The following is a 25,855-nucleotide window of genomic DNA, read 5'->3' as shown; positions in this document are numbered from 1 at the left end:
ATTCTGTGTCTCCTTCTCTCTCTGCACCCCCCCCACCCCGCCTCTCTTAAAAGTAAATAAACATTACAAACATTCTTTAAAAAAACAAAAAACAAACATCAAAATATTTTTAGTGATTGTAGTAATTATGTGTTCAAAATACAATGTTAACTGGAAAAAAGCTATATACATTGTCGTAAGGCTTCAATTTTTACCATAGCACACCAGGTGTTCAACAAAATATTACTGAAGGAACTAAAGTATTTTGCAATCAGAATAAACAATTATTTGTTTAACCTAAGATAAGAAACTCTGGATGTATAAAAGTCCACTTTGGGGTAAGGGTAACCCCCCACATGCACACTCCTTGTCAGGGAAGAAAGAGAAAACGCTAATGGTGATTATTATCTCTAACAAATGATCTTGCTATTTTCTACAGTAAGCAAGCATTATTTTTTTTTCCAGGCACTCTTTTTAAATCAGAAAACAAATCTGCACTAAGACTGTCCATTTCCGAGCCAGAAGACCAGGTCGCTCCGAAGCTCGCTCACCTCAGAAGTGGCCCGGATGATCCCCGAGACGAGGCCGCACAGTTGGTTGCCCCGGGTCCGGAAGGCGGACAGGTCCACCTTCAGCACATCTTTATGCTGCTCAGAGGCGTCCAGCTGCTGGTTGAGGTGCAGCACCTCCTCCTGCAGGCCATAGAGGCCCCGCAGGCGGACCTGGCCCTCTTCCTTCCGCAGCCGCTCCTGCTCCACCTGCTTCAGGCGCTGCTGCTCAGCCTCCCTCAGCTTCAGGTTGAGAATCTGCAGGAGGGGTTGTCCGGTTACCTCCCAGGGGCGCTGGGCCTTCTGTTTCTACATTCCCCAAGCCCCGTGTGGGCTACATATTTTACAGATGGGCCCCTCTCCCCCCAGCAGGTAAAGGGAGTCACAGGGAGGCAAGACCCGGGTTAGAGCCACACCAGGACGCACCCACAAGAATTCTCCCAGGCTCTGACCTTTGCTCTGTGACGATGCTCAGCTTTTAGCTTCTCTTGGTGCCCCAGGGCTTCTCTGGAGCTGCAGGAAGAATGGCAGGAACGTCAGGGATGCTTCCTGAAACTGTCTCACCTTACCTCTCCTAAAAGCCTCCCTCTCCTTGCGACACCTTGGTCACCTCTCCAAGGCTGGACATTTTTCTAGGTTATGAGCTTCACTGGCTATTTTATTTCGATATTTAAAGCCTCAGTAGGTCAACTCTTTCCCTTGGGGTTTCATGCTGGGACAGAGGTCGGGCTGAGCACACGGACGTTCCCGCTCACCTCTTCTCCATCACTTCCCGTAAGTCCTGGAATTCTTTATGATGTTTCAGTTCCTTCCGTTCATCAAAGCGCTTCAGTTGTTCAGATGCCATCTCAGAGAGGGCTCGCACCTTCCTCTCCTGCTCCTCTTGCCACTGCCTCAGGCCCTCCTGAAAAGAATCAGCACCTGCTCTCTGCAGCTCTGTCGGCACCTTGCTCATTTACCCATGCGGAACATCCTCCCGTCTGTCCTTAATTCCATCAGAGATACTCAAGGGCATGGAACCAGCTGCTTAGTTCGCAGAAACCATGCTCAAGTCGCCTCTCCTCTCTGAGTGGATGTTTACACCCGGCTGTTTTGGAAAGTTCTCCCAATTTGCCCCTTGCGATTCATGTCACTCCAGTGTCAGCTGGGAATGGACAGGTATTTACCATCGTGGTGTCAAAGAGCCCCGCGCTTTTAAGCCTCCATCCTGTGTACTCTGATTTTAGAGTAATCAACAGAAATACTCATTCTAATTCCATAAACATGCTATACACATTCCTATCTACTCCTTTCCTCACCTTATCATCTCTGCTTACATTTCCTCCCCCACCTCCACTTAGGAAAGTCCCCTTCCTAGATTCCTAAAGGTATTCCATTTACTATTCATGAGAGTATTCTCATCTGGTTTTTAAGAGTAATGTGACATTTTAACTACTAAAATTTAAAGGGTATATATCCTTTGGCACTGGTTTATTTTTAAGAATTTATCCCAAGGAAATATTGAACGTGTGTGCAAAGATGTATGAACAAGGATGCTCACTGCAGTCCTGTCGATGATGGCAGTAAATTTAAAACAATTTACATTAACTGGGGATTGACTACACATATTATAGTAGGTCAGACTAGAGAACACTCTGCAGCCTTTGAAGAGGACAAGATGCTATATATACTGGCATGAAGATACGGCAAAATACATTGTTAGGATGTCACATTATTCTATTTTAAAGCTTCCACTGCAAGAAGGCAAAGTGAACACAGCATCTATAACCTCTCCTCCGAGACTCCGTTTAAATATGAGTTGGGGCGCGGCAGGGGGCGGGGGGGGGGAATAAATATGAGTTGGGAAGGGAAAAAGGACTCAACAGCAGAACGTGCATGGGATTGTCAGCAGGGAAAAATTTTCACCATGCTTCTGGAACACAACATTTCTGTGGAGGAGTGTGAACTGACAGCAGAGCTGAGCAAACGTGAGGGTGTGTGCAAACACAAGCAGACTACATCTCTCAGGGAGAGAACCAAGCTACCAGAACCTCAAAGAGGCTCAGGACTGGGCAATGCCAGATCTAAAACCAGGTGGGGTTCACAGGGCTGAAAACAGAGATATCAGCTGAATGTTTTCAGACGAAACAGTCAACTCAAATCTCCCCCCCACCCGCGTCCTCCCAAATCATGAGATCAGAACAGTCGGTAGCCAGGCATATGTGCTGTAATGATTTTTTAAAAACATCTTTTCGGGGTGCCTGGGTGGCTCAGTCGGTTCAGTGTCCGACTTTGGCTCAGGTCACGATCTCACGATTCATGAGTTGCGCATCAAGCTGTCTGCTGTCAGCACATAGCCCACTTTGGATCCTCTGTCCCCTTCTCTCTCTGTTCCTCCCCAACTTGCACTCTCTCTCAAAATAAACACTAAAAACCTCTTTTCATGTGCTTCTTTGTACCTTTGGTAAAGTATCTCTGTTTTTTGCCCATTCTGTACTGGATTTGTTTTTACTGTTGTGTACTGTGTAATGATTTAAAAAGAGATCTGCACAGGGGCACGTGGGTGGCTCAATCCATGAAGCGTCCGACTCTTGACCTCAGATCAGGTCATGATCTAACAGTTAGTGCGTTCCAGCCCGCATCAAGCTCCATGCTGACAGAGTGGTGCCTGCTTGGGATTTTCTCTCTCTCCCTCTCCCTGCTTGCATGCTCTCTCTTTCTCAAAATAAATAAATAAACTTAAAAAAAAGAGAGAGATCTGCACATTCTCTGACCCTCCCATCTCCTCCACTTCAACCTGAGCAGCCCCTCATGACTGCCTTGGCTAAGAGAATGTGGGAAAGAGAAATAATGTTACATGATTCCTGAGACTAGGCCACGCAGCTCGCAGCTCGGGCAGTATCTCTTACAATGCTTGCTCTTGGAACCCGACCTCTGTGCTAGGAGGAAGCTCCGCCACATGGAGAGGGCAGATGTTCCAGCTAAGTAACTGCAACAGCTACACAGGTCAGTGAGGAAGCCTCCGGAAGAATTCCAGACCTTGTCACTGCAGCCACAGAGACCCCAAGTGAGAACTACCTAGTTGAGCAGGTTGACCTCCAGAAACACGAAGGACAGGAATGAAATGTCAGTAGTGGCTGTAAGCCACAAGTTTGGGGGCGATTTATTACACAATCATGCATACATACTCCCAGCCAAAAAACAGAGAGTTCTTCCCTACAAGAAAATGAATAAATTATCCAGGGATAACTGGATCAGCTAGTGTGGAGGCCGGTATTCCAGAACATATACCCTAGGAATTCTGACACTTAGGAAGTTCAAAATCATAATAATTTTGTTCCTGACAATGCACCTGGAAGCCTTGGTCCAACCACTGGTAAATAAAGATCGTTAGATATTTGAGGAAATTCTATACCCTAGAATAATGAATCTAGAAAAAACAAATTATTTCAAGGAATACAAATCTGAAAAAAACTTTAGTATGATATGAAATGAGAATTAAATGCTCTGAAAAAGGAACACACGGAGAAGAAAAAGCCCATGAAAGTCAAATATATATTTTATTTAAAAAAAAAAAAATTTTTTTTTTCAACGTTTATTTATTTTTGGGACAGAGAGAGACAGAGCATGAACAGGGGAGGGGCAGAGAGAGAGGGAGACACAGAATCGGAAACAGGCTCCAGGCTCTGAGCCATCAGCCCAGAGCCTGACACGGGGCTCGAACTCACGGACCGCGAGATTGTGACCTGGCTGGAGTCGGATACTTAATCGACTGCGCCACCCAGGCGCCCCCAAAAAATTTTTTCTTAATGTTTATTTCTTTTTGAGAGAGAGATAGAGACAGAGCATGAGTGGGGGAGGAGCAGAGAGAGGGGGAGACACAGAATCCAAAGCAGGCTCCGGGCTCTGGGCTGTCAGCACAGAGCCCGACACGGGGCTCGAACTCACGGACCGAGAGATCATGACCTGAGCCGAAGTCAGACTCCGTGGCTGACTCCGTGGCTCCGACTGAGCCACCCAGGTGCCCCTAAACACATAATTTAAAAAATAGGTAAGTACATAGTTTTTCAATTAACAATGGAAGGATAAAATTAAATCTCTTGGAAAAGAGAAAAAGACAAAAGGAAAATGAGAGGAAGGATAAGAGAAATAGGGAATTAATCTAGGAGATCCAATATCTGACTAATAAAAGTTCCTAAAATGAGAGAAAAAAAAGGCAATGGAGAGGAAGAGAAACTAATCAAAGGGGAAGACTTTCCCGAAGATGAAGGGCATTAAGTGTTCAGCTGAAAAGGACTCCCCTAGCCAGGACCTGAGATTCCTCACCATCCGCCTTGCCAGCACCCAAGAGGAAGCAACCAGACCCTTTCACTCAGAGTAAAAGTCTTCTACCTACATTTTACTTATTTCTCTTGTTTACTTCGATCTCTCCTCACCAGTACAGAAGCTCTGTGAGGGCCTGAATCCGCGTCTGCTTTGCTCACTGTTTTATCTAGACCTAGAATAGTGTCTAAGTGCTCCATAAGCACGTAAGTGCTCGGTAACTATGTGTTGACTCAATGAATGAACAAACGAGGGTAGATGCCAGAAGACTTTCACATTATAAACTCACTTGATCTGTGGAAACTTTTACAAAACCATGCGTTGTCTTTCTAATTGCAAAATCATAACGTCAGCTCCCTGGGCTCAGGCTCAGTTTGAGGCAACAGGGCTAACGGCACCAGGATGGTTGGAATCCTCCATAAATACGGGAGCCATTATGGTGCCTCCCTCAGGAAAATGGTGAAGAAGACTGAAATAGGCCAGCCCCCCAAATATACGTGCTCCTTCTGTGGCAAAACCAAGATGAAAAGACAAGCTGTGGGGATCTGGCATTGCGGTGCCTGCATGAAAACGGCAGCCGGCGGTGCCGGAGCCACACGGCCACTTCTGCTGTCACAGCAGAGTCTCCCATCAGACTGAAGGAGGTGAAAGGCCGTAGAAGCTACGCCACCTGAAATACAGCCAGCCTATAATAAATGGGTTCGTTTACATAACAAAATTACTTTGGTTTGTTGTTAAATTCATTAATTAGATATTCTCACTTGTGTTACATTAGTTTTGCTCTCTCAAAAGACCTGAGAATTAAAGTCCTTCTAATTTTTTTTGAGAGAGCGAGCAGGGGAGAGGCAGAGAGAGAATCCCCCAGTGCAGGGCTCGGACTCACAAACCGTGAGATCATGACCCAGAATGAAATCAAGAGTTGGACTCTTAACCAACTGAGCCGCCCAGGCGCCCCTAAAATCCTTCTAATTTTTATTGGAAAAGCATGATAAAAATAATAAAGTCAAATAAATTATTAAAACAGAATTAACCTTTCTTCAAGAGGCTGTTAAGATCCATCTTCTCAGTATAACCTTATCTGACAACCCCAGATCATCTTCCGATTCTGGAGAAGTAAATGGAAACCAGGAGAGCCTAAGTAATTTTCTTAAAGTCACATACAACACGGAAGAGCTAGGATGTGAACCTGATCTATCTTCCTTCAGAGAGCTCTTTTTTTTTTTTTTTTTTTTTAATGTTCATTCATTTTTGACAGAGAGACAGAATGCAGAATGGAGGGACAGAGAGAGAGAAAGAGAGAGAGAGAATCTGAAGCGGGCTCCAGGCTCTAAGCTATCAGTACAGAGCCCAATGTGGGGCTCGAACCCACAAACTGTGAGATCCTCACCTAAGCTGACGTTGGATGCTTAATTGATGGAGCCACCCAGGTGCCCCAGAGAGCTCACTCTTAAATGCTACGTTACACTATCTCCCCAAGTGAATCAGGAGCTACTAGCATGTGGGGCACAATGATTAGCACGAGGTGGGCATTCATAATGCCTGAAGAACTGTATTTAAATGTGGCTGCCGTGGGTCAAGCCTACCCTACTTCATGGGACACTTACTCTTCCTCTCATTCTGTGCACCAGCTCATACATCCGGATGCAACCTTCCACTTTGATCCCCCGGGAGGACTGAAGTGCCATAGGTTCTGCATGCTGGGACTCATGTTTGTCCTATACAGACAGAAAATGGAAAAATTAAGCATTTAAGATGGTAAAGTTGATGCTACCCCTTCTACATGCAAACCACATCCCTACCTATGAACAACCACCCAGAAGAACAACAACAAGACAATTTAGGTTAGAACCAGTGTGCTTGTCATGATATTGATCTTGTTCTCATTGTTTTCCGTTGTAAAAGGAATAATAATATAAATTACGTTTATATAATAATATACAAACCAACAGATGGGTTATTTCTCTGCACAGTTTTAGTTTGCTTTGTTTTTTGGCTTGCTTGTTTTGATCTGCCCGGCAAATTGTTCCCCATTCTTCTGGTAAGAGTTAATGTGAGCTGGGGTGGTTTGAATGGAGCCATCCCAACCCACATCCCCAATTGTTCCACCCTCCTTCAAGGGGTAATCATGTGACCAGCCTACCGATCAAAGTACTCTATCCCCCTGTGCCAAGCTAGGCCAGACTCCATCTCTGAACTTTTCTGATGGAGTTATCTGGGAAGGCTTTCTACCTCTGAGGATGCTAATCTAAGAAGATGTGTGTCTACGGACACTAATGGCCATCTTGACACATGGAGTCTATAAGAAGGATGGAACCAAGAAGAGTTAAGCAGAATTGAGGGGACAGGCAAAGCCCTGTATGTGGGTCGTTGGATCAAGTCAAAAATAACGTAAAGCAGAGAGAAGCAGAAAGTATACTGCCTGGATCTAACCGATTCTATATGCATTCACAGACTTACTAGTCATGTGAGCTAATTAATTCCTTTTTCTCTTCCGTTTTGCTTAAGCTAGTTTGAACTGGGTTTCTCGCAAACCCCCGAAAATTCCTAAATGACACAATAATTCATTATACAAAGCCATCTAAAAGTTTATTTAAACCTCAAGAATGAGGGGCGCCTGGGTGGCTCAGTTGGTTAAACGTCTGACCTCAGCTCAGGTCATGATCTCATGGTTCGTGAGTTCGAGCTCCACGTCCGGCTCTGCGCTGATGGCTTGGAGCCTGGAGCCTGCTTCGGATTCTGTGTCTCCCTCACTCTGCCCCTCCTCCACTCATGCTCTGTCTCTGTCTCTGTCTCTCAAAAATAAATAAACATTAAAAAATTAAAAACACAGGGGTGCCTGGGTGGCTCAATCGGTTAAGCGGCCGACTTCGGCTCAGGTCATGATCTCACAGTCTGTGAGTTCGAGCCCCGCGTCAGGCTCTGTGCTGACAGCTTGGAGCCTGGAGCCTGTTTCAGATTCTGTGCCTCCTTCTCTCTCTGACCCTCCCCTGTTCATGCTCTGTCTGTCTCTGTCTCAAAAAAAAATAAACATTAAAAAAAAAATTAAAAAAAAAAATTAAAAACACAAAACAAAAAAACACCTCAAGAATGATAGAATTCTCTCTCTGGAGAGGACATCAGCAATTTGGCCCAGTACCAGGTTTACAGATGAAGAGACTGAGCCCTGGGGAGGGAAAGATGACTGCCTGTGGACATGTCACAGCACTGGCATGACTGGAACTGAGAAGCACTCATAGAAATTAAAAAAAAAAAAAGGGTTTTTTAACTCTATAAAAAAATAATTAAAATAATTCTAATTCACAGAAGTTGTGAAAATTGGTAGAGAGAGGCTGGTGCACTCTTCACTCAGTACCCCCCCCCCCAATAGTAACAGCCATAAATACAGTAAAATATCAAGAACAGTAAACTGATGTTGGTACACGCCACAGAACTTCTTCAGATTTCGCCAGTTGTACAGGAATTCATTTGTGTATGTGTATCGTTCCACGCAAGTTTATCTCATGCATAGATTTGCATAACTGCCATCATAATCACGGTACGGAACTGCCCTGTCACCACAGGCGTCCTATGCCACACCTGCCTCCATACCCCTAATGTGTTCTCTAGAACACTCTTATTCCATGAATGTTAAATGGACGGAATCATACAGTGTGTTCCTTTATATTTGTATGCAGATGAACTACTTCTGGAAGGATTACTCCCCATGCCCCAAAAAAGAGAAAGGAAGAACGGAACTCCACCAGTAACAATTTAACTGCTTTTAAGGAAGAGAAACAAGCAAAGGCAGGGACAAAACAGAGTAAAAAAGAGTAAAAATGCATTTTTTTCCCACAAATCACAATTTTTTTTTTTTTTTTTAAAGAACTAATGATAAGGTACATCTAGACAGCAGGTCTAAACTTTACTGTAAGCCTCCAACAGCCAACCAAAAAGGTTGGCTTTGCAATATTAGTGAGAAAAAAACAATCCAATTGCTGAGGAAATTCATTACTATCACTGATACTAAGAATAGAAGGGAATCTCTCTCCCCCCTCTTCATAAAGGGAACGCTGTGGTGTAGTAAATGGCATCCTTAAAATAGCTACAAGAAGGAGCCACCATTATTTTCCCCAGAGTAAGGTCACTGTCGTCTGACAATCTTAAACACTTCAACTTTTTTTTATTTTTATTTTTATTTATTTATTTATTTATTTTAACATTTTATTTATTTTCGAGACAGGGAGACACAAAGCATGAACAGGGGAGGGTCAGAGAGAGGGAGACACAGAATCCGAAACAGGCTCCAGGCTCTGAACTGTCAGCACAGAGCCCGACGCGGGGCTCGAACTCACGGACCGTGAGATCATGACCTGAGCCGAAGTCGGCCGCTCAACCGACTGAGCCACCCAGGCGCCCCTACTTTTTTTTATTTTTAAGATTTTTATTTAAGTTGTTTAATTTTTTAAATTTATTTTGAGAGACAGTGTGTGCATGTGTGCAGGGGAGGGGCAGAGAGAGGGGGAGAGAAAGAATCACAAGCAGGCTCCATGCTGTCAGTGCAGAACCCAATGTGGGGCTCAACCTCACAACCCTGAGATCATGATCTGGGCTGAAATCAAGAGTTAGACGCTTAACCAACTGAGTCACCCAGGTGCCCCAAGATTTTTATTTTTGAGTAATCTCTACACCCAATGTGGGGCCCGAACTCATGACTCAGCAAGAATCGCATGCTCCCCCACATGAGCCAGTCAGGGGCCTCTTAAATACTTCAACTTTTTCAGCCACCACTGCCTCCGATCTTAAGCTAATCACAAACCTTACCTCGGCTCCATCTGGTGTTGCTGAGGAAACTGGTGAGAAGGCAGGGGTTCTGACGGGAGATTTGGGAACACAGGAAGGTTGTTCAAGGTCTGAAGTGGATCTGGAGGATTCTGAAGTCTCAGAGGATGGTTGATTCTCTTGCATGTGGGGTAAGACATGGTCTACCACCCATCCGGAGTAGGAAGAGAGCTTGGGAACAGACCTACATTCTTCCAAAACATCCTAGAGAAAAGAAGAGGGTGAGGCCCAGCTTGCATGTTAACTGATCTAAGCAATCAAAAATAATTTTGTCCTGGGGCGCCTGGGTGGCGCAGTCGGTTAGGCGTCCGACTTCAGCCAGGTCACGATCTTGCGGTCCGTGGGTTCGAGCCCCGCATCAGGCTCTGGGCTGATGGCTCAGAGCCTGGAGCCTGTTTCCGATTCTGCATCTCCCTCTCTCTCTGCCCCTCCCCCGTTCATGCTCTGTCTCTCTCTGTCCCAAAAATGAATAAACGTTGAAAAAAAAAATAAATAAATAAATAAAAAATAAATAAAAGAAAAAAAAAAATTTTGTCCTTATAATCCACTACCTGCCTCACTGAAAACTCTAAGGCCTAAATACATACATACATACATACATACATACATACAAAGACCCAAACTAACTGTACTAACAATTAGAGATGAAGAGAAAGTAGTTTCTTGATAATGACCAACTCCTATCCCTTTTATTTATTTAATTTTTTTTGTTATTTATTTTTGAGCAAGAGAGAAAGAGACAGAGCACGAGTGGGGAAGGAGCAGAGGGAGAAGGAGACACAGAATCCGAAGCAGGCTCCAGGCTCTGAGCTGTCAGCACACAGCCCAACACGGGGCTCGAACTCATGAACTGTGAGATCATGACCTGAGCCGGAGTCGGCCACTTAACGGACTGAGCCACCCAGGAGCCCCATGACTCCTATCCTTTTAGAATATCAGACTAAATAACTCTAACCACAGAAAAAGGAACGATGCACAAAGATGGTCAATAAAGCATATCTGAAAGCAATTTAAAACATCAGAATGGAAAAGGACACGAGGAACTTTGAAGTAAACTACAGTATACACAATCAGTGGGATACCGGTCATTTAAAAGCATGGATTGTGGGGGGGCTTGGGTGGCACAGTTGGTTAAGCATCTGACTCTTGATCTCGGCTCAGGTCATAATCTCGTGGTTCATGGGTTCGAGCCCCACATCAGGCTCTGTGCAGATGGTGTGGAGCCTGCTTGGGATTCTGGCTCTCCTTCTCTCTGCCCCTCCTCTGCTTGTGTGTGCTCTCTCTCTCTCAAATAAATTAAAAAATAATAATAACTTAAAAAAAATTTAAAGTACAGATTCTGAATCCTATTTAACACCACACTTAAGATTCAATTTTTTTCCAGTCATTGAAAAATAATTGACATATATCACTGTGTAAGTTTAAAGTGACAGTATGATCGGTTGATTTACATGTATTTCAAATGATTACTATAGCAGGTTCAGCTAACATCCATCTTCTACTATAGATACAATAGAAAGAAAGAAGAAAAAAGGTAAAAAATTTTCTCCTTGTGATGAGAACTCTTAGGATTTACTCTTAACATCCTGTATATCACAGCAGTGTGAGCTATAACTATATTGTACATTACACCTCCAGTACTTGTAACTAAAAGTTTGTGTCTTCTCATGATCCTCCATTTCCCCTGCCCCTGAGATTCAATTTTAAGTGGAAAAAAAAAAAAAAAGGGTATAAATAAATATCTACAATTATATAAAAATAAAAACAAATGCTAATACACTATTAGACATTAAGGAAATATTCTACAGGTTGTGCTTGGGTAATGAGAGACATATTTCTCCTTGTTCTAATTTTCTAGATTCAATTTTATTTATTTATTTGCTTGTTTGTTTGTCACGCCCAATGTGGAACCCAACACAGGGCTTGAACTCATGACCTTGAGATCAAGACCTGAGCTGAGATCGAGTCAGACACTTAATCAACTGAGCCACCCACTTGTCCCTCTAGATTTCATTTTTAAATGAACATGTTATAATTTTTAAATTGAATATAGTATATAAAAATAGGCATAGAAAAGGGGTCACTGATGTAAAAGCCAATGGCTTAAAGCAAATGAGATTTAAAATAGAAACACTATAAAACAAGTTCTAGCCATTCTTACCAGTTGTGTGTGGACATCTCTACCAGTTGTGGTGTTTTTTTTTTTTTTTAATGATTTATGTTTATTTATTTATTTATTTATTTATTTAGAGAGCAAGCACGAGTGGGGATGGGGCAGAGAAAGAAGGAGAGAAAATCCTAAGCAGGCTCCATGCTGCCAGTGCAAAGCCTGTCAGGGATCCCAACGCAGAGTTCGGGGCTCAATCTTGAACCATGAGATCACTGAGACCATGACCTGAGCCAAAACCAAGAGTCGGGAGGCCCAACCGACTGAGCCACCCAAGCGTCCCTCAACTCTACCAGTTAATCATTATCTCTGTATATCTGGCATACAGCACGAGGCGGGAGGCACAGAGACAGAGGGGGACAGAGGATCTAAAGCAGGATCCGTGCTCCGTGCTGACAGGAGTGGGCCCAATGCAGAGCCCGAACTCTCGGACCGTGAGATCATGACCTGACCCGAAGTTGGACAGAGCCAACAGACTGAGCCAGCCAGCTGGCCCTGGCATACAGCACTTTAAACCAGAGCAGCTTATGCCATTTAACTACAGTTAAAATATACAGCCATTCTGGCAAAGTTTACTCCATGTCAGGAAGATATTACCAGGAAACATGGAGACACGGTATGATAGTGACCAAGAGGACTGAGTTTGGAACCTGCCTTTCTTAATCTGAATTCCATCCCTGCATTCCACTCACCTGTACAACTATGGGCAAGTTACTTCTCAAATGGAATCATAAAGGATCCACCTCAAAAGATTTGGGAAGGATTAAATGAATGACAGCTATAAAGGGCTGAGAACAATACCTGGCACATAATAACTACTCAGAAACTGCAAGTTATTTATTTTACCTAGGTCAGTGGTTTTACAGCAGGATCAGTTTTATCCCCCAGCGGATAGCTAGCAATGTCCGGAAACATTTTTTGTTGTCACAACTGGGAGGGTGCTATTGGCATCTAGTGGGTGGAGGCCAGGAATGCTGTTAAGCATCCTACAATGCAATGCAAGCATCCTACAATGCAGCCCCTCATAACACAGAAGTTATCTGGCCTAGCCCCAAATATCCGTAATGCTGCGGTTGAGAAAGACTGATCTAGATTGTAGGTACACATCCCACGTGCAACAAACAGATATTCAACCCGTGGAGAAGAGTATGGACACAGAAGCAAACAGGTTATATGCACATTTTATAAAGTAATGAAACTCATTTTCAAGACATAATAGAAATAATGTTGAGCCACACCTTTTTTTTTTTTTTCTCATTCCTTACACCAAAATATATTCCAGGGCCAAAGATTCAAATCTAAAAAATAAAACCACACATACCCAAAACACCATAAACAGGGGTACCTGGCTGGCTCAGTCAGTACAGCATGCGACTCTTGATCTCAAGACTCATGAGTTCAAGCCCCACATTGGGCGTGGAGCCTACTTAAAATACAAATTAAAAGAAAAAAAAAAAAAAAAACATAAACAGAAAAAATTCCAACTGACAAACTAGAAAAAATATATGCAATACATGTCACAGATAAAGGGCTACGGTTATCCTTAATACATAAAGAACTTGTAAAATCGGGGGGGGGGGGGGAACCCAAAAGAAAAATACAAATAGCGTGGCACCTGGGTGGCTCAGTGGGTTAAGAGTCCAACTTCAGCTCAGGTCATGATCTCGAGGTTTGGGGGCTCAAGCTCCACGTCGGGCTCTGTGCTGACAGCTCGGAGCCTGGAGCCTGCTTCGGATTCTGGGTTTTCCTCTCTCTCTGCCCCTCCCCCATTTGTGCGCATGCACACGCGCGCACTCTCTCTCAAAAATAAACATTTAAAAAAAAGGAAAAGAAAAAGAAAAATACCAATAGCAAAAGACATAAACTGTCAATTCACAAATATATAAAACTGGCTCGTGGGGGCGCCTGGGTGGCGCAGTCGGTTAAGCGTCCGACTTCAGCCAGGTCACGATCTCGCGGTCCGGGAGTTCGAGCCCCGCATCAGGCTCTGGGCTGATGCCTCAGAGCCTGGAGCCTGTTTCCGATTCTGTGTCTCCCTCTCTCTCTGCCCCTCCCCCATTCATGCTCTGTCTCTCTCTGTCCCAAAAATAAATAAACGTTGAAAAAAAAATTAAAAAAAAAAAAAAAAAAAAAAAAACTGGCTCGAGGGGCACCTGGCTGGCTCAGTTGGTAGAGTGTGCAACTCTTGACAATGGGGTCGTGAGTTCGAGCCCCACACTGGAAGCCTACTTAAAAAATAGAATGCTATATTGGGGCGCCTGGGTGGTTCAGTCGGTTAAGCATCCGACTTCAGCTCAGGTCATGATCTCACAGTCCGTGAGTTCAAGCCCCGCGTCGGGCTCTGTGCTGACCGCTCAGAGCCTGGAGCCTGTTTCAGATTCTGTGTGTCCCTCTCTCTCTGACCCTCCCCATTCATGCTCTGTCTCTCTCTGTCTCAAAAATAAATAAACGTTAAAAAAAATTTTTTTTTAAAAATTAAAAAAAAATAGAATGCTATAAAATTGGCTCTTGAATATATGAAAAAAAAAAATGTTCGATCTCAATAAGAAGAGAAAGGCATTGCAAAACCATACCGAGATCTCATTCTTACCTATTAGACAAGCAAAACTTAAAAGTATAATAATACAATTCTGTTGAATGCAAGATCATGCATTGCTGACTGGAAGGCAATTTGATGCATCCGTTGTGGGGGGTGGGGAGACATCTATGTTTGGCTTTGACCCAACGACCTCAACTCTCAGAGTTTATCCTGAAGTCGCACTTCCCACAGAATGGAAATACTCACACACCAGCTTACAAGTAATGGGTTACAACTCACAAAACAGTAACCCATGAGTACGTCGCGATACAACCAATTAATTAAACAGGGGAGAAAAGAAAGCTCTTCCTTACAGGAGAATGGCAACTGGCAAACATAGAAGGAGTGGCTGACATTCAGGAAATGCCATTCGAGTACCTCACGAGAGTGACTGATTCAGGCAGAAATAACGAATGCCAACGATGCAGGTTTGACAAGGAAACCTCGATGCAATCTTGGATTACCTCCCCACAAGATACTCATCAACCTCAGAAGAAAAATCAATGAATTTTAAGTGCGGCTATCTGGCAGATAACAATGTGAGCAGGTGATCAAGGTTAGCATCGCCAGTGCTGGGAGAGCTTGCAGTATATGCGTGCTTCCCGATATGACTGACACAGCACAGCAACATTTCTCAGGCATTCCTGCCAGAAATGCAAAACGTGAGTCTACCCCAGCCAGACCCATGTCTGTACGTATGGTCTGTATTCCCTAACATTGTCAGAGATATAAAAGATAGGGAAACGCTTTTAGAATGGTTTCCCACGTAGGTCTAAAGAGACAAGACAGCACATCCTATCTGTAGCTAATTACCAGCAACTCGGGTACTGTCTATGCCTTAATCTGTCTACACCCCTACATTCCTGTGGTCAAGTATATGGCTTTGAAAATCCTCGACAGCGGCCACGCCCCCATTCAACTTTCCAAGTCCGCCCAACGTCAATCTAAGATTTTGGTCCTTTCAGCAGGTTGGGCCCTATTAATCGTTCACCGCTAACTCTGGACCTCGCAGCACAAGAGACGGGCGGTAAATCACCTGACCCTGAAAGGGTTGCGTTGACGACAGCATAGCTGGGGCTGGGGGTGGCAACGAAGCCTTTAGACAGAAGAGCACCTCTGAAATTATGGGAGCTCGCTGAAAGGCTAGAATAGGCAGGAGAGGGCAGAAACTCTAGGACGGGGTGATGCACACACAAGAGTCGAGAAACTAATGCGGGTTGTTAGAAAGAACGCACGTGTTCACAGCGCCGGCCGAGCCAGGGGCTAGGGAACAGCAGGGTACCACCACGAGCAGCCGGAAGGGCACCGCCCACTCCGGGGCCCCCCTCACCTCGCCCCGCAGCAGCCAGTCGCGGTGGTAGCAGAGGCGACCTTTGTCGGAACTGCGCAGCGCCTGCAGGGTCTCCCAGCAGCGACCCTCGGACGGCATGGCCGACCCTGAGGGAGCTCTTCAGAGGCTCCGCTTGTGACAAAACAAGTCCTCGAATCAGCCGCCCGGAAACGGGCCCTCGATTCCGCTTCCGGGGCGCGCACGCAGCCACGCAGGGCAACCCCCGCCCCTAACGGCTGCATGGCCCCGCCTCCGGCGCCGGGCCTGGTAGCCAGCGCGCTTGCGCCGGCAGGGTTTGGTCCCTGAGGCTCCCTTGCTTGGACCTGGGAACCGGGGCTTCTGAAGGCTGGAGACTGCGGATTGCAGAAAGCCCAGTATGTGTTGATGAGGATGTGGAGAAATTGGACCATTGCTGATGGGCTCTAAAATGGGGCAGTGCTTGGGCAGTGTGGCAGTTGCTCAAAAGGGTAGCCTTACCACTGACCCAGCAATCCTCTTTTTTTTTTTTTTAAACGTTTATTTATTTTTGAGACAGAGAGAGAGCGTGAACGGGGGAGGGTCAGAGAGAGGGAGACACAGAATCTGAAACAGGCTCCAGGCTCTGAGCTGTCAGCACAGAGCCCGACGCGGGGCTCAAACTCACGGACCGCAAGACCATGACCTGAGCCGAAGTCGGCCGCTTAACCGACTGAGCCACCCAGGCACCCCATTCCACCCCCCCCCCCCCCCCCAGCAATCCTACTTCTAAGAATGTATATACCAAGAGAAATTGAAATGTGCATCCACACAGAAATTCGTAGAATGTTCCTAGCAGCATTACTCGTAATAGCTAAAAGTTAGAAACACAAATGTCCACCAACTGGTGAGTAAATCAAATAGGGTGTATTCATACAATGGAGTATTATTTGGCCATAAAATAGAATACAAATGCGTGCTACTACATGGATAAATCTTGGAAAACATTATTCTAAGTGAAAGGACTGGCCACAGTATTGTTGGATTTCATTTTTGTTAACATAACCTTGGAGACTTTGTTGCTCCCAGGGGCTGTGCGGAGGCGGGAGGCGGGGTGGCTACTAACGCCTATGGGCTTCATTTTGTGTTGATGAAAATGGTCTAGAACTGGATAAAGTTTATGGCTGCACAGCTTTGTGAATATACTGAAAACGACTGAATTACACACCTTAAAAGGATGAATTTTCGGATCTGTTTGAGGTAGAAAATAATATAAACATTTAAATTTTTTATTATCTTTTTTTTCTTTTTACAAACTCTCTGTACTGTTTGCAATAAATTACTTTACATGGGGCGCCTGTGTAACTCAGTTGGTTGAGTACCTGGCTCTTGATTTTGGCTCAGGTCATGATCCCAGGGTTGTGGGACTGAGCCTTGTGTTTGGCTCCATGGTCTGGAGCCTGCTTGGGATTCTCCCTATCCCTCTGCCCCTCTTAAAAAACAAACAAAAAACAAAACAAAAAAAGCTTTACAAAGGAAAATACAACATTGTTGAGAGTCTAGCGATAGACTCCAACAGAGGTGTTTCCCACTAGCGTGGTAAATAGCAGTGCCCTGCATGAGGTTTTCATTGGTTTGGCAAAAATATAAATGAGTTATACAGATATGTACCACATTGGTGTTTGCCACCTTCCCTTTCCTGGGGAAGGTCTTTTTTTTTTTTGGAGAGAGCAAGCAGGGGAGGGGCAAAGTGAGGGGACAGAGGATCTGAACCAGGCTCTGCCCTGACAGGCTGACAGCAGCCAGCTGGATGTGGGGCTTGAACCCACAAATCTCGAGATCATGACCTGAGCCCAAATCAGACGTTCAACTGACTGAGCCACCCAGGTGCACCTTGGGAAGCTCTTTCATATGCTGTAAGTTCAAGTCCATTGATCATGAGGGCTGTGAAAACAGGGTTGGTTTTTGTGGCAGTGGTAGCTGATGCTTGTTTTTGCAGTGATCTCCCTTGGCAAAATGAAAAGCTGGAAACTACAAATGTCCCCAGAATTTAAGGGGGAAGGAGGTTTCCGGAAGCTGGATGCCTATGTGGGGCCCATTGCCTTTGTGGACATAGGGGAAGTCTCTGGAGTTTTGTCCTTGAGTTAGAGTAGACAGAACAAGACTGCCATCGCCCGGATGGCAAATACCAGCTAAAACAGAAAGGTTGGGATTCAGCACAGCACCCCATTTGTTCACCTGTCTAAAGAATATGTTGTTCTTTCTTTTAAATATAGGGAAATGGGAAGAGCACAGAAATAGCCCATAATCTTATCATTCAGAAACCAACTAACAGGGGCGCCTGTCTGGCTCAGTAGTTAAGCATGCAGCTCTTGATCTTGGGGTTGTAAGTTCGAGCCCCACGTTGGGTGTAGAGATTACTTAAAAATAAAACCTTAAAGGGGCGCCTGGGTGGCGCAGTCGGTTAAGCGTCCGACTTCAGCCAGGTCACGATCTCGCGGTCCGTGAGTTCGAGCCCCGCGTCGGGCTCTGGGCTGATGGCTCAGAGCCTGGAGCCTGTTTCTGATTCTGTGTCTCCCTCTCTCTCTCTGCCCCTCCCCCGTTCATGCTCTGACTCTCTCTGTCCCAAAAATAAATAAAAATGTTGAAAAAAAATAAAAAATAAAAATAAAACCTTAAAATAAGTAAATAAGATCTTTAAAAAAAGAAGCCCAACTATCATTTTTAAAATAGTAATATATACACATCTTATCTCCCTCCATCCTATCCACTCCTAAAGTGCCCCTCCACCCCTACCCCGCAGACACTGAGCCAAGCCTTACAAAGTGTGTTTCCTCCAGTCATCTCACAGGATTATGTGAAGAAGGTGCACAGGGAAGAAAGAACCGACCTGGGCCAAAGTGAAATGAGAAGCCTCGTGTCCCATGTACCAAGTACTTGTTTACTGGCTCTCCTGCAGCATTGTCTGTAATCATTTTTAGAAAAGGGATGGGGTGGGTAAAAGAAATCATCCAGTGGAGTCTTACATATTGACTAGAAAAGTTTTTTGTAAAACACAACACACATTATTTCCAGAATAAAGGCATTCCATAGATACAAATCTAGCAAACAGAAACACAAACCAATGGGATTGGGATTATACTTTTAAAAGGCCACTGGACACAGCCCTGCAGTGTCTATTGTGAAGTGCTCAGGGGCAAGTGGCCTTGAGGAAACTTGGGTGTGAGATTTCCACCAGGCGTGGGAGGAGGGCCTTGGGGAAAACCACTGTACCCAAACAGCAGGTGAATGTGCTCACAGCCCAGGAGGGGTGGTGAGGACCTCTGGCTAACAGCTCCTGCTGGTGCTGGTCAGAGAAAGCCCAAGAGAGAGATTCCTCAGAAGAGGAGGGCTATAAGGGGACTGGAAGAAAAAGTCCAGTCCGGACATTTGCTCAGGAAAGGAAGGAGCAAAGTCATGGTGAGTTAAAATCTGGTACCCTAAGATCAGTAGATTTAAGGCGTCAAGGTAATTAAAATTTTCCATCAGGTGACTCTATCAGAGAGGAGAAAACTGAGTGGTTCCTGTTTCACTCCCTCTAGTGCTTTAGGGACTTTTCTGGAGTCGGTAGCTAAGACAAGATCCTGAACATATTTCATCAGTGGAAGAGAGAGGAAAGCGGCAGGCTTGCCAGCTGTGGCTTGGCCACTCTTCAGTTCCCAGGACATCAGTTCGGGCTCCTGGCCCAAGACTGGCGGGCTTAGGTGGGAGGAGATCGGGAGCGGATGGGAGAGCTGGTGAGGAAGGTAGTGTAGGGACTGTCCCCAAACACGTTGGCATAAGATGACTTGAGGAACTGGACGTAGTTCTGCATGCTGCGATTGGTGCTCTCCGACTGCTCCAGGCGATCTTTGAGGTCTTGCAGCCGGCTCTGGTAGCGACGGTCAGCCTATGAGGAGCAACAAAAAAGGAGTCAAGTGTGTGAAATGTCCAGGATGGATCCCTAGAGACTTGGTCAGGGGTTGCCAGGAGCTGAGGGCAGGAGAATGGGCGTGACTGCTAATGGGCACAGGGTTTCTTTCCGAGAAGAGTCTACACTTAGATTGTGGTGGCAATGGGGCACCTCCGTGAACACACTAAAAAACACGGAATTGTACCATTGAAAGGAGTGAATTTTATGGTATGTAAATGATATCTTAACAAAGCTGTTGATTTAAAAAAAAAAAAAAAAAAAAGGAATCTGCCTGGGATATCCCTAAGGGATTGGAAAGTGAGTTGAGAAAAAATCAAACCATGTCATATTCCTAAAAACCTCCATGAAACACCTTGCCCCGCAGGCCCCAGGAAGCTAAAATCTCAATCCACTCTCTTCTCTCCGGCCCCGCCCTCCAGCCCGACTCACGTCGTCTCGGCTCCGCCGCAGCTGGCTGAGCTCCGTCTTGGTCCTGCTCAGCTGGGTCTCAAGGTCCAGGATTTTGTTCTGGGCAGCTCGCTCCTTGGAGACTGCATGCTCCTTGGTCTGTTCCACCTGCCCAGAAGGCACGGAGGTGGGGCTGGCTTACCTGACACGGGGAGCACCTGGCACCCGGAAGGCTGAGCCACTCCCACTCTGGTCTCGCACATCACTACGGATGGTTCTCTGGTGCCTTGTGGCAGGAGCTAACTCCAGGGACTTCTGCAGCCCACTTCACCTGCCCTTTCCCCACACCCCAAGAATCATCACCTAAGCTGTGGAAAACCTGGCTGAGTCCCACGCAGGCAGCAAGTGAATGAGCCATCGTGATCAAGTGCCAAAGCCTTTACAGTAATTGCTCATTTGATCCTCGGGACAAATTCACGAGGCAGGTGCCACTACTGCACCCCCTTTTTTAGATGGGGCAATAGGCTCAGAGAGGTCCGGTGACTTGGCCCAAGGTCACAGAGCTAGTTAGCAATGGAATCAAGACTGACCTGCCTCCTAGCATCTTCGATGGCGCTCTCCAACTGCCTGGCCAGGGTCCCACATTCCCGTGTTTTCTCCTCTAGCCGCAGCTGGGACTGGTGGATCGCTTCCTCCCTCTTGGCAATCACCTGTAGGAACTCGATATTCTGGGCGCTGGTTGCCTCCAGTTTCCTAGATGGAAGCACTTAATCAGATCTGGCTTGTACCCCGACCTGTCCTGTTCCACCGCGCCAGGAGGCTGCCAGCCACCCCTGGGCTGGGGTTCTCATCATGCCAAGAGTCTCCAAGGAACCACAGGAATAAACCAAAGAAACCTGCTGATCAGCAAGGCAGCAAGCAGGGAGCCGAGAAGCCAGGGCGCTCAGGACCGTGTGGAGAGTGGGCGGGCAAGCACAGACGAGCGTGCCTGTTGTTAGTAACACAGCACCTTGCAGCTAAGGAAGGTGGGCGCCACCATTATCCCCACTTTACAGAGGAGGAAACTGAGGCACTGAGAGCTGAGGTCATTGGCCCAAGGTCAGCACAGCTGGCAGGTCTGTCACCAAAACCCATGCCCTCAACTTGTGCTCACTGCTGCCCCCTCAGCAGAAGGACATCAGCTGTTACCCCCTCTACTGCTTATGTGATCCACCGTGGGGTCACAGTGACTCCTGATGGGCACACGTGGTCCCCACTGCAATTCCAGAACACCTTCCAATTGAAAGTTCTGTAAGTCCTGCTGAGTCCAGCTGCACGTTGGAAGCCAGTGGACCAGAGCAGAGCCTAGGAGCCCAGCCCAAGTCCCCACATGCAGGCTGCACGAGCCACCTGGGCAGCCAGAGCATCCCAGGGCCAAAGGCCTTGCATCTCTAACTAAGGCTCCAGCCCTCATTTTACAGATGCTAAGAGCTCCAGAGGAGGACAGTCAGGGGGCCTATGTCGCAGCTTTGCCAAATACCAGCTGTGTCACCCTGGGCAAGTCACTTAGCCTCTCTCCATGCTCGGTTTCCTCATATTCAACATTGGGATAATAGCAACTAATATACACTAACTATATGGTGCATTTTTCTGTGCCAGATAATGCGCTAAGGCCTTTGAGGATTATCTCCTGGAAGACTTTCGATAACCTCATGAGCTAGATTGTTACCCCTACCTTGATCCCTTTCTCAAGGTGAGTAAACAGAGGTTCAAAAGAGTTCAGTGATTTGCTCAAGATCACAATGCAGGTTAAGTGGCCAAGCTGGGACCCAAGGCCAGGGCTTCTGACTCCAAAAGTTGTACTCTTCACCTGACTGCCTCTAATAGTCCATAGGTAAAAGAGAAAAATCAGATCAGAAAGGTCTTGGGGATGGGGCGCCTGGGTGGCTCAGTTGGTTGAGTGACCAACTTGAGTTCAGCTCAGGTCTTGATCTCAGCTTGTGGGTTCGAGCCCTGCGTCAGGCTCTGTGCTGGCAACTTGGAGCCTAGAGCCTGCTTGGGATTCTGTGTCTCCCTCTCTCTCTGCTCCTCCCTGACACATGCTGTTTTTTTTTTCTCTCTCTCTCAAAAATAAACATTAAAAAAAAAAAAAAAAACAGAAAAAAAGGAAGATCTTAGGGAAGGATGATCAGAAATGAAGAGCAGAATGAGGCAGGGGGTGGGGGGGGGTGGGCACGGGAATGCCCCCTCACCGTCTTATACTGGTCCTGCTGGTTTGCTCGGGTGAAGTGTGCCTTTTTGGTAGGTAGAGCCTGTGGGTGGTCTGAACTTGACCACACTGTTCCGGAGCATCCCCCAGTCAAAAGACCATCTTCCTCTCTCCCACAATGCTTACCACTGCAATGGAAGCAGCTTTTCCTCTGGGGTCTGCCCAGTACCTTCTAGGGCCTCGAGTCCCTCAAACACTTCTGCACACTAAGCCCAAAGCAGCTAAGTGGCTGAAAGTCTCAGGTCCTAGGAAGAGGACAGAGATGGGACCAAGTGCCTCTAACCTCTCCAGTTCATCCACCTTCAGACTCAGCTGTTTATTTTCCTTCTGGGAAGCCTGATGTTTCTCTCTTGCCATCTCCAGCTTGTCCCCCTGATGTTCGATCTAAAATGACAGGAACACAGACTGGTTTATGAAGGAACTTCCCTGTGCAGCCCTCCCTTCCCCCTAGGACCTGTCATCCACACCCAGGAGGGAGACACGCTGCCCTCAGCAGGCATCCAAGTCTCAACGCACAACCTGGACGAGAGAGGAGAGTGGGGACAGGTTAGGCCCGACTCCCGTGAAGGCCTTCCCGCACGTAGAGAAGCCAGGTTTGATCCCGAAGAACCACGGCGACGCTTTCTTGATCAGGAGAGGCCACTCAATGGGATCCGGGGCAGACATGAGAAGGCAGAAGCAGATGCTGGGCTAAACTGGCCCACACGACATGCCACAGAGCGTTACCAACTACACTGTCGGCACCGCTGATTTCATTCTCCCTTTAAATGGGGACAAGTACAGGCAACAGGAAACCTATCAAGTCTTTCAGGCTGGCAAGTTTGAGAAGTTATCCAGAGGGCTGCTGTACACAGAAGCTTCAGATATCAGGCTCTTGAGGCCCTGAGAATACTCAGGTTCAAGGGCAGGCAGGCAATTTAAGAGGATTGCGAATGTGGGCTTGGGAAGCAGGTGTAACTGGCTGAGTTCCAAACCCTGGTCACTAACTCTCAGCTCTGGGACCTCAGGAAATTAGGCCTCTATGCCTTGGGCTGCTTTCTGGAAAACGGAGAAAAAGAATATCTACACCTCACAACATTCCTGGGAGAATTAGGGGGGAGAATACTGGCGCACAAAGTCCGTGCTCGAAAAAACGATAGCTACTTTTGTTATTACAAGGAAGGAGGTCAAAACAGGGGGAGGGCCTCGCCCAAGGTCCCACTGCAAACGAGAGGCATGTAATTTCTTAGACTGTAGGCAGGATTCCAGTAACCCAGAGGCAGACTGCTTCTGGGAGGAAGGCAGCCCTCTTTCTGGACAGAACCTCAGGCAATGGACCTGGTAAGAGTCGGGAAAGGCAGCTGGAGCAAGAGAAAGTTGGGAGAGAGAACATCCCCCCCTCCCCCCAGGCTGGGTGTCTCCCCCTGGGGGTGTGGCCGAGCACTGCAGCAGAGCATGAAGGGCAGAGGGACTGGAAGCACAGGCTGGGGGGGGGGGGGGGGGGGGGGGCGGGGCAGCACCAGAGAGTGACGGCTCCTATAACTACAATCACTTTGTGCAAACACAAGGCATTTGGCACACCAGACTTTTATTTCACAGCACTGATGATCGCTCACTCCTTTCAGAAAGCAGCAGCCAAGAAAAAAGGAAGTAGTCCTCCCTTGGGGGGGGCGTGCAGCTCATCTTGGTAAGCGGGCCCCTGCTCTGGCCAGTTCGTGGGACCCTTTCTGCCAGTCCCTTACCCGGCTGCGCAGGTCTGATATGATGGCTGTGAGGTCGATGTTCTTCCTCTCGTAGCCCTGCAGCTGGTCTTGGCACTCTGCCAGCTTAGCCTCTGTGATCTTGAGGATGTCAGGCAGCTGCTGCAGGTCAGCCAGCTGGGACTGGAACTGCCTACGGGCCTGCAGTGGGGAGAAAAACCCACCGTTGGGAAGGGCCCCCGCTGCTTGTGGGACCAAGCAGAGTCCTTTGGAATTAGGGCAGGGCTGCCGGCGGTCCCCAGAAGAGGATCCTGTGGGAACCACAGGCAGGAATGTGGCCTGCCCTCCCCACAGGCCACTGGCAGCGGCGGGCTCTTCTCCAAGGGACACAATGGACCCTAACTTGCCACCTGAGCCTGCCACTCCTTTCGTCATTGAATAACAAAGGCAATCACGTAGCAAATACCAGGACCTAGTTACTGTTCTGAGAGCTCTCTGAAGTATTCAATGAATTCATACAACAACCTATCAGCTTGGTGCTGTTGTCCCAGTGGAAGGACTCTAAGGATCAAGGGAGCAAAGTCATTTCCCTAAGGCTGCTCAGCTAGAAACTGATAGAGACAGGGGCGCCTGGGTGGCTTAGTTAGTTAAGTGTCTTGATTTCCGCTCAGGTCATGATCTCACAGTTTGTGAGTTTGAGCCCCACATCGGGCTGCATGCTGACAGTGTGCACTGACAGTACAGAGCTTGCTTGGGATTCTCTCTCTCTCCCTCTCTCTCTGCCCCACCCCCCAAATAAATAAACATTAAAAAAAAAAATTAAAAAAACTGGTAGAGCCAGGATTAAGGTCCAGTCTAACTCCAAAGCCCCTAGGAAGGCAATCCCAATGCTACAGCTCAAAGGAGAAGGTCCGAACTCTCTGACTTAGCCCATCCCTGTATTAACAAGGAGACTGGGGGCACCTGAGTGGCTCAGTCAGTTTAGCAACTGACTTTGGCCTAGGTCATGATCTTGTGATTCTTGAGTTCGAGCCCCACATCGGGCTCTGTGCTGACAACTCACAGCCTGGAGCCTGCTTCGCATTCTGTGTCTCCCTGTCTCTCTGCCCCTCCCCTGCTCATGCTCTGTCTCTCTCTGTCTCTCAAAAATAAATAAATGTTAAAAAAAATTTTTTTAACAAAGAGGCTGAGGACCAGATGGGGCAGGGACTTGCCCAAGGCTATGACACAGGTTAGTGGCTGGGCCTGGACTACTCAGTCCATCTCTAAAGGTAACAGTAATGGGAATGCAAGCTGGTGCAACCACTCTGGAAAACAGTATGGAGGTTCCTCAAAAAATTAAAAATGGAACTACCCTATGACCCAGCAATTGCACTACTAGGCATTTCTCCACGGGATACAGGTGTGCTGTTTCGAAGGGATGCATGCACCCCCATGTTTATAGCAGCACTCTCGACAACAGCCAAAGGACGGAAAGAGCCCAAATGTCCACTGATGGAAGAATGGATAAAGAAGATGTGGTACATATAGACAATGGAGTATTACTCGGCAATCAAAAAGAATGAAATCTTGCCATTTGCAACTACGTGGATGGAACTGGAGGGTATTATGTTAAGTGAAATTAGAGAGTCAGAGAAAGACAAAAATCATATGACTTCACTCATATGAGGACTTTAAGAGACAAAACAGATGAACATAAGGGAAGGGAAGCAAAAATAAAAACAGGGAGGGGGACAAAACAGAAGAGACTTATAAATATGGAGAACAAACTGAGGGTTACGGGAGGGGTTGTGGGAGGGGGGATGGGCGAAATGGGGAAGGGGCACTAAGGAATCTACTTCTGAAATCATTGTTGCACTATATGCTAACTAATTGGGATGTAAACTTAAAAAAATTAAAATAAAAAAAAAAA

General features: G+C 46.6%; 2 protein-coding genes, 1 long non-coding RNA gene and 1 pseudogene across 15 annotated transcripts in view; 2 read left to right on the top strand and 2 right to left on the bottom strand.

The window, feature by feature from the left end:
- The window catches only part of GLE1 (GLE1 RNA export mediator), a 30,996-nt gene extending 15,065 nt beyond the window's left edge, over window positions 1-15,931 (bottom strand). The window contains exons 1-6 of the mRNA XM_045467571.1: window positions 15,723-15,931; window positions 9,630-9,851; window positions 6,434-6,544; window positions 1,283-1,431; window positions 980-1,040; window positions 531-785 (exon numbers count right to left, since the gene is read on the bottom strand). Coding sequence (XP_045323527.1) covers window positions 531-785; window positions 980-1,040; window positions 1,283-1,431; window positions 6,434-6,544; window positions 9,630-9,851; window positions 15,723-15,821 — 897 coding nt within the window. The 5' untranslated portion in view covers window positions 15,822-15,931. The remainder of the gene's footprint in view (window positions 1-530; window positions 786-979; window positions 1,041-1,282; window positions 1,432-6,433; window positions 6,545-9,629; window positions 9,852-15,722) is intronic.
- LOC123593553 lies at window positions 2,434-5,701 on the top strand (annotated as a pseudogene).
- A 62-nt stretch (window positions 15,932-15,993) lies between the features above and the next one.
- On the top strand, window positions 15,994-18,702 carry LOC123592498. Its single transcript, XR_006709809.1, has 2 exons — window positions 15,994-16,096; window positions 18,518-18,702. It is a non-coding gene; the product is annotated as an uncharacterized LOC123592498 (long non-coding RNA).
- A 2-nt stretch (window positions 18,703-18,704) lies between these two features.
- The window catches only part of ODF2 (outer dense fiber of sperm tails 2), a 35,581-nt gene continuing 28,430 nt past the window's right edge, over window positions 18,705-25,855 (bottom strand). For 11 of the 13 annotated variants that reach the window (XM_045467562.1, XM_045467568.1, XM_045467558.1 and 8 more), the window contains 5 exons: window positions 23,986-24,144; window positions 22,548-22,648; window positions 20,607-20,769; window positions 20,059-20,184; window positions 18,705-19,605 (listed from right to left, as the gene is read on the bottom strand). In XM_045467562.1, coding sequence (XP_045323518.1) covers window positions 19,417-19,605; window positions 20,059-20,184; window positions 20,607-20,769; window positions 22,548-22,648; window positions 23,986-24,144 — 738 coding nt within the window. In that variant the 3' untranslated portion in view covers window positions 18,705-19,416. Of the gene's footprint in view, window positions 19,606-20,058; window positions 20,185-20,606; window positions 20,770-22,547; window positions 22,649-23,814; window positions 24,145-25,855 lie in introns of those variants that run through there. The other 2 variants (XM_045467569.1, XM_045467570.1) reach the window with 1 other exon arrangement.

This window comes from Leopardus geoffroyi, chromosome D4 (genome assembly GCF_018350155.1).
Source record: "Leopardus geoffroyi isolate Oge1 chromosome D4, O.geoffroyi_Oge1_pat1.0, whole genome shotgun sequence".
NCBI classification, from domain to species: Eukaryota; Metazoa; Chordata; class Mammalia; order Carnivora; family Felidae; genus Leopardus; species Leopardus geoffroyi.
Note: the sequence above shows the minus strand (reverse complement) of the source record. Positions and strands in the feature narration are given on the sequence as shown.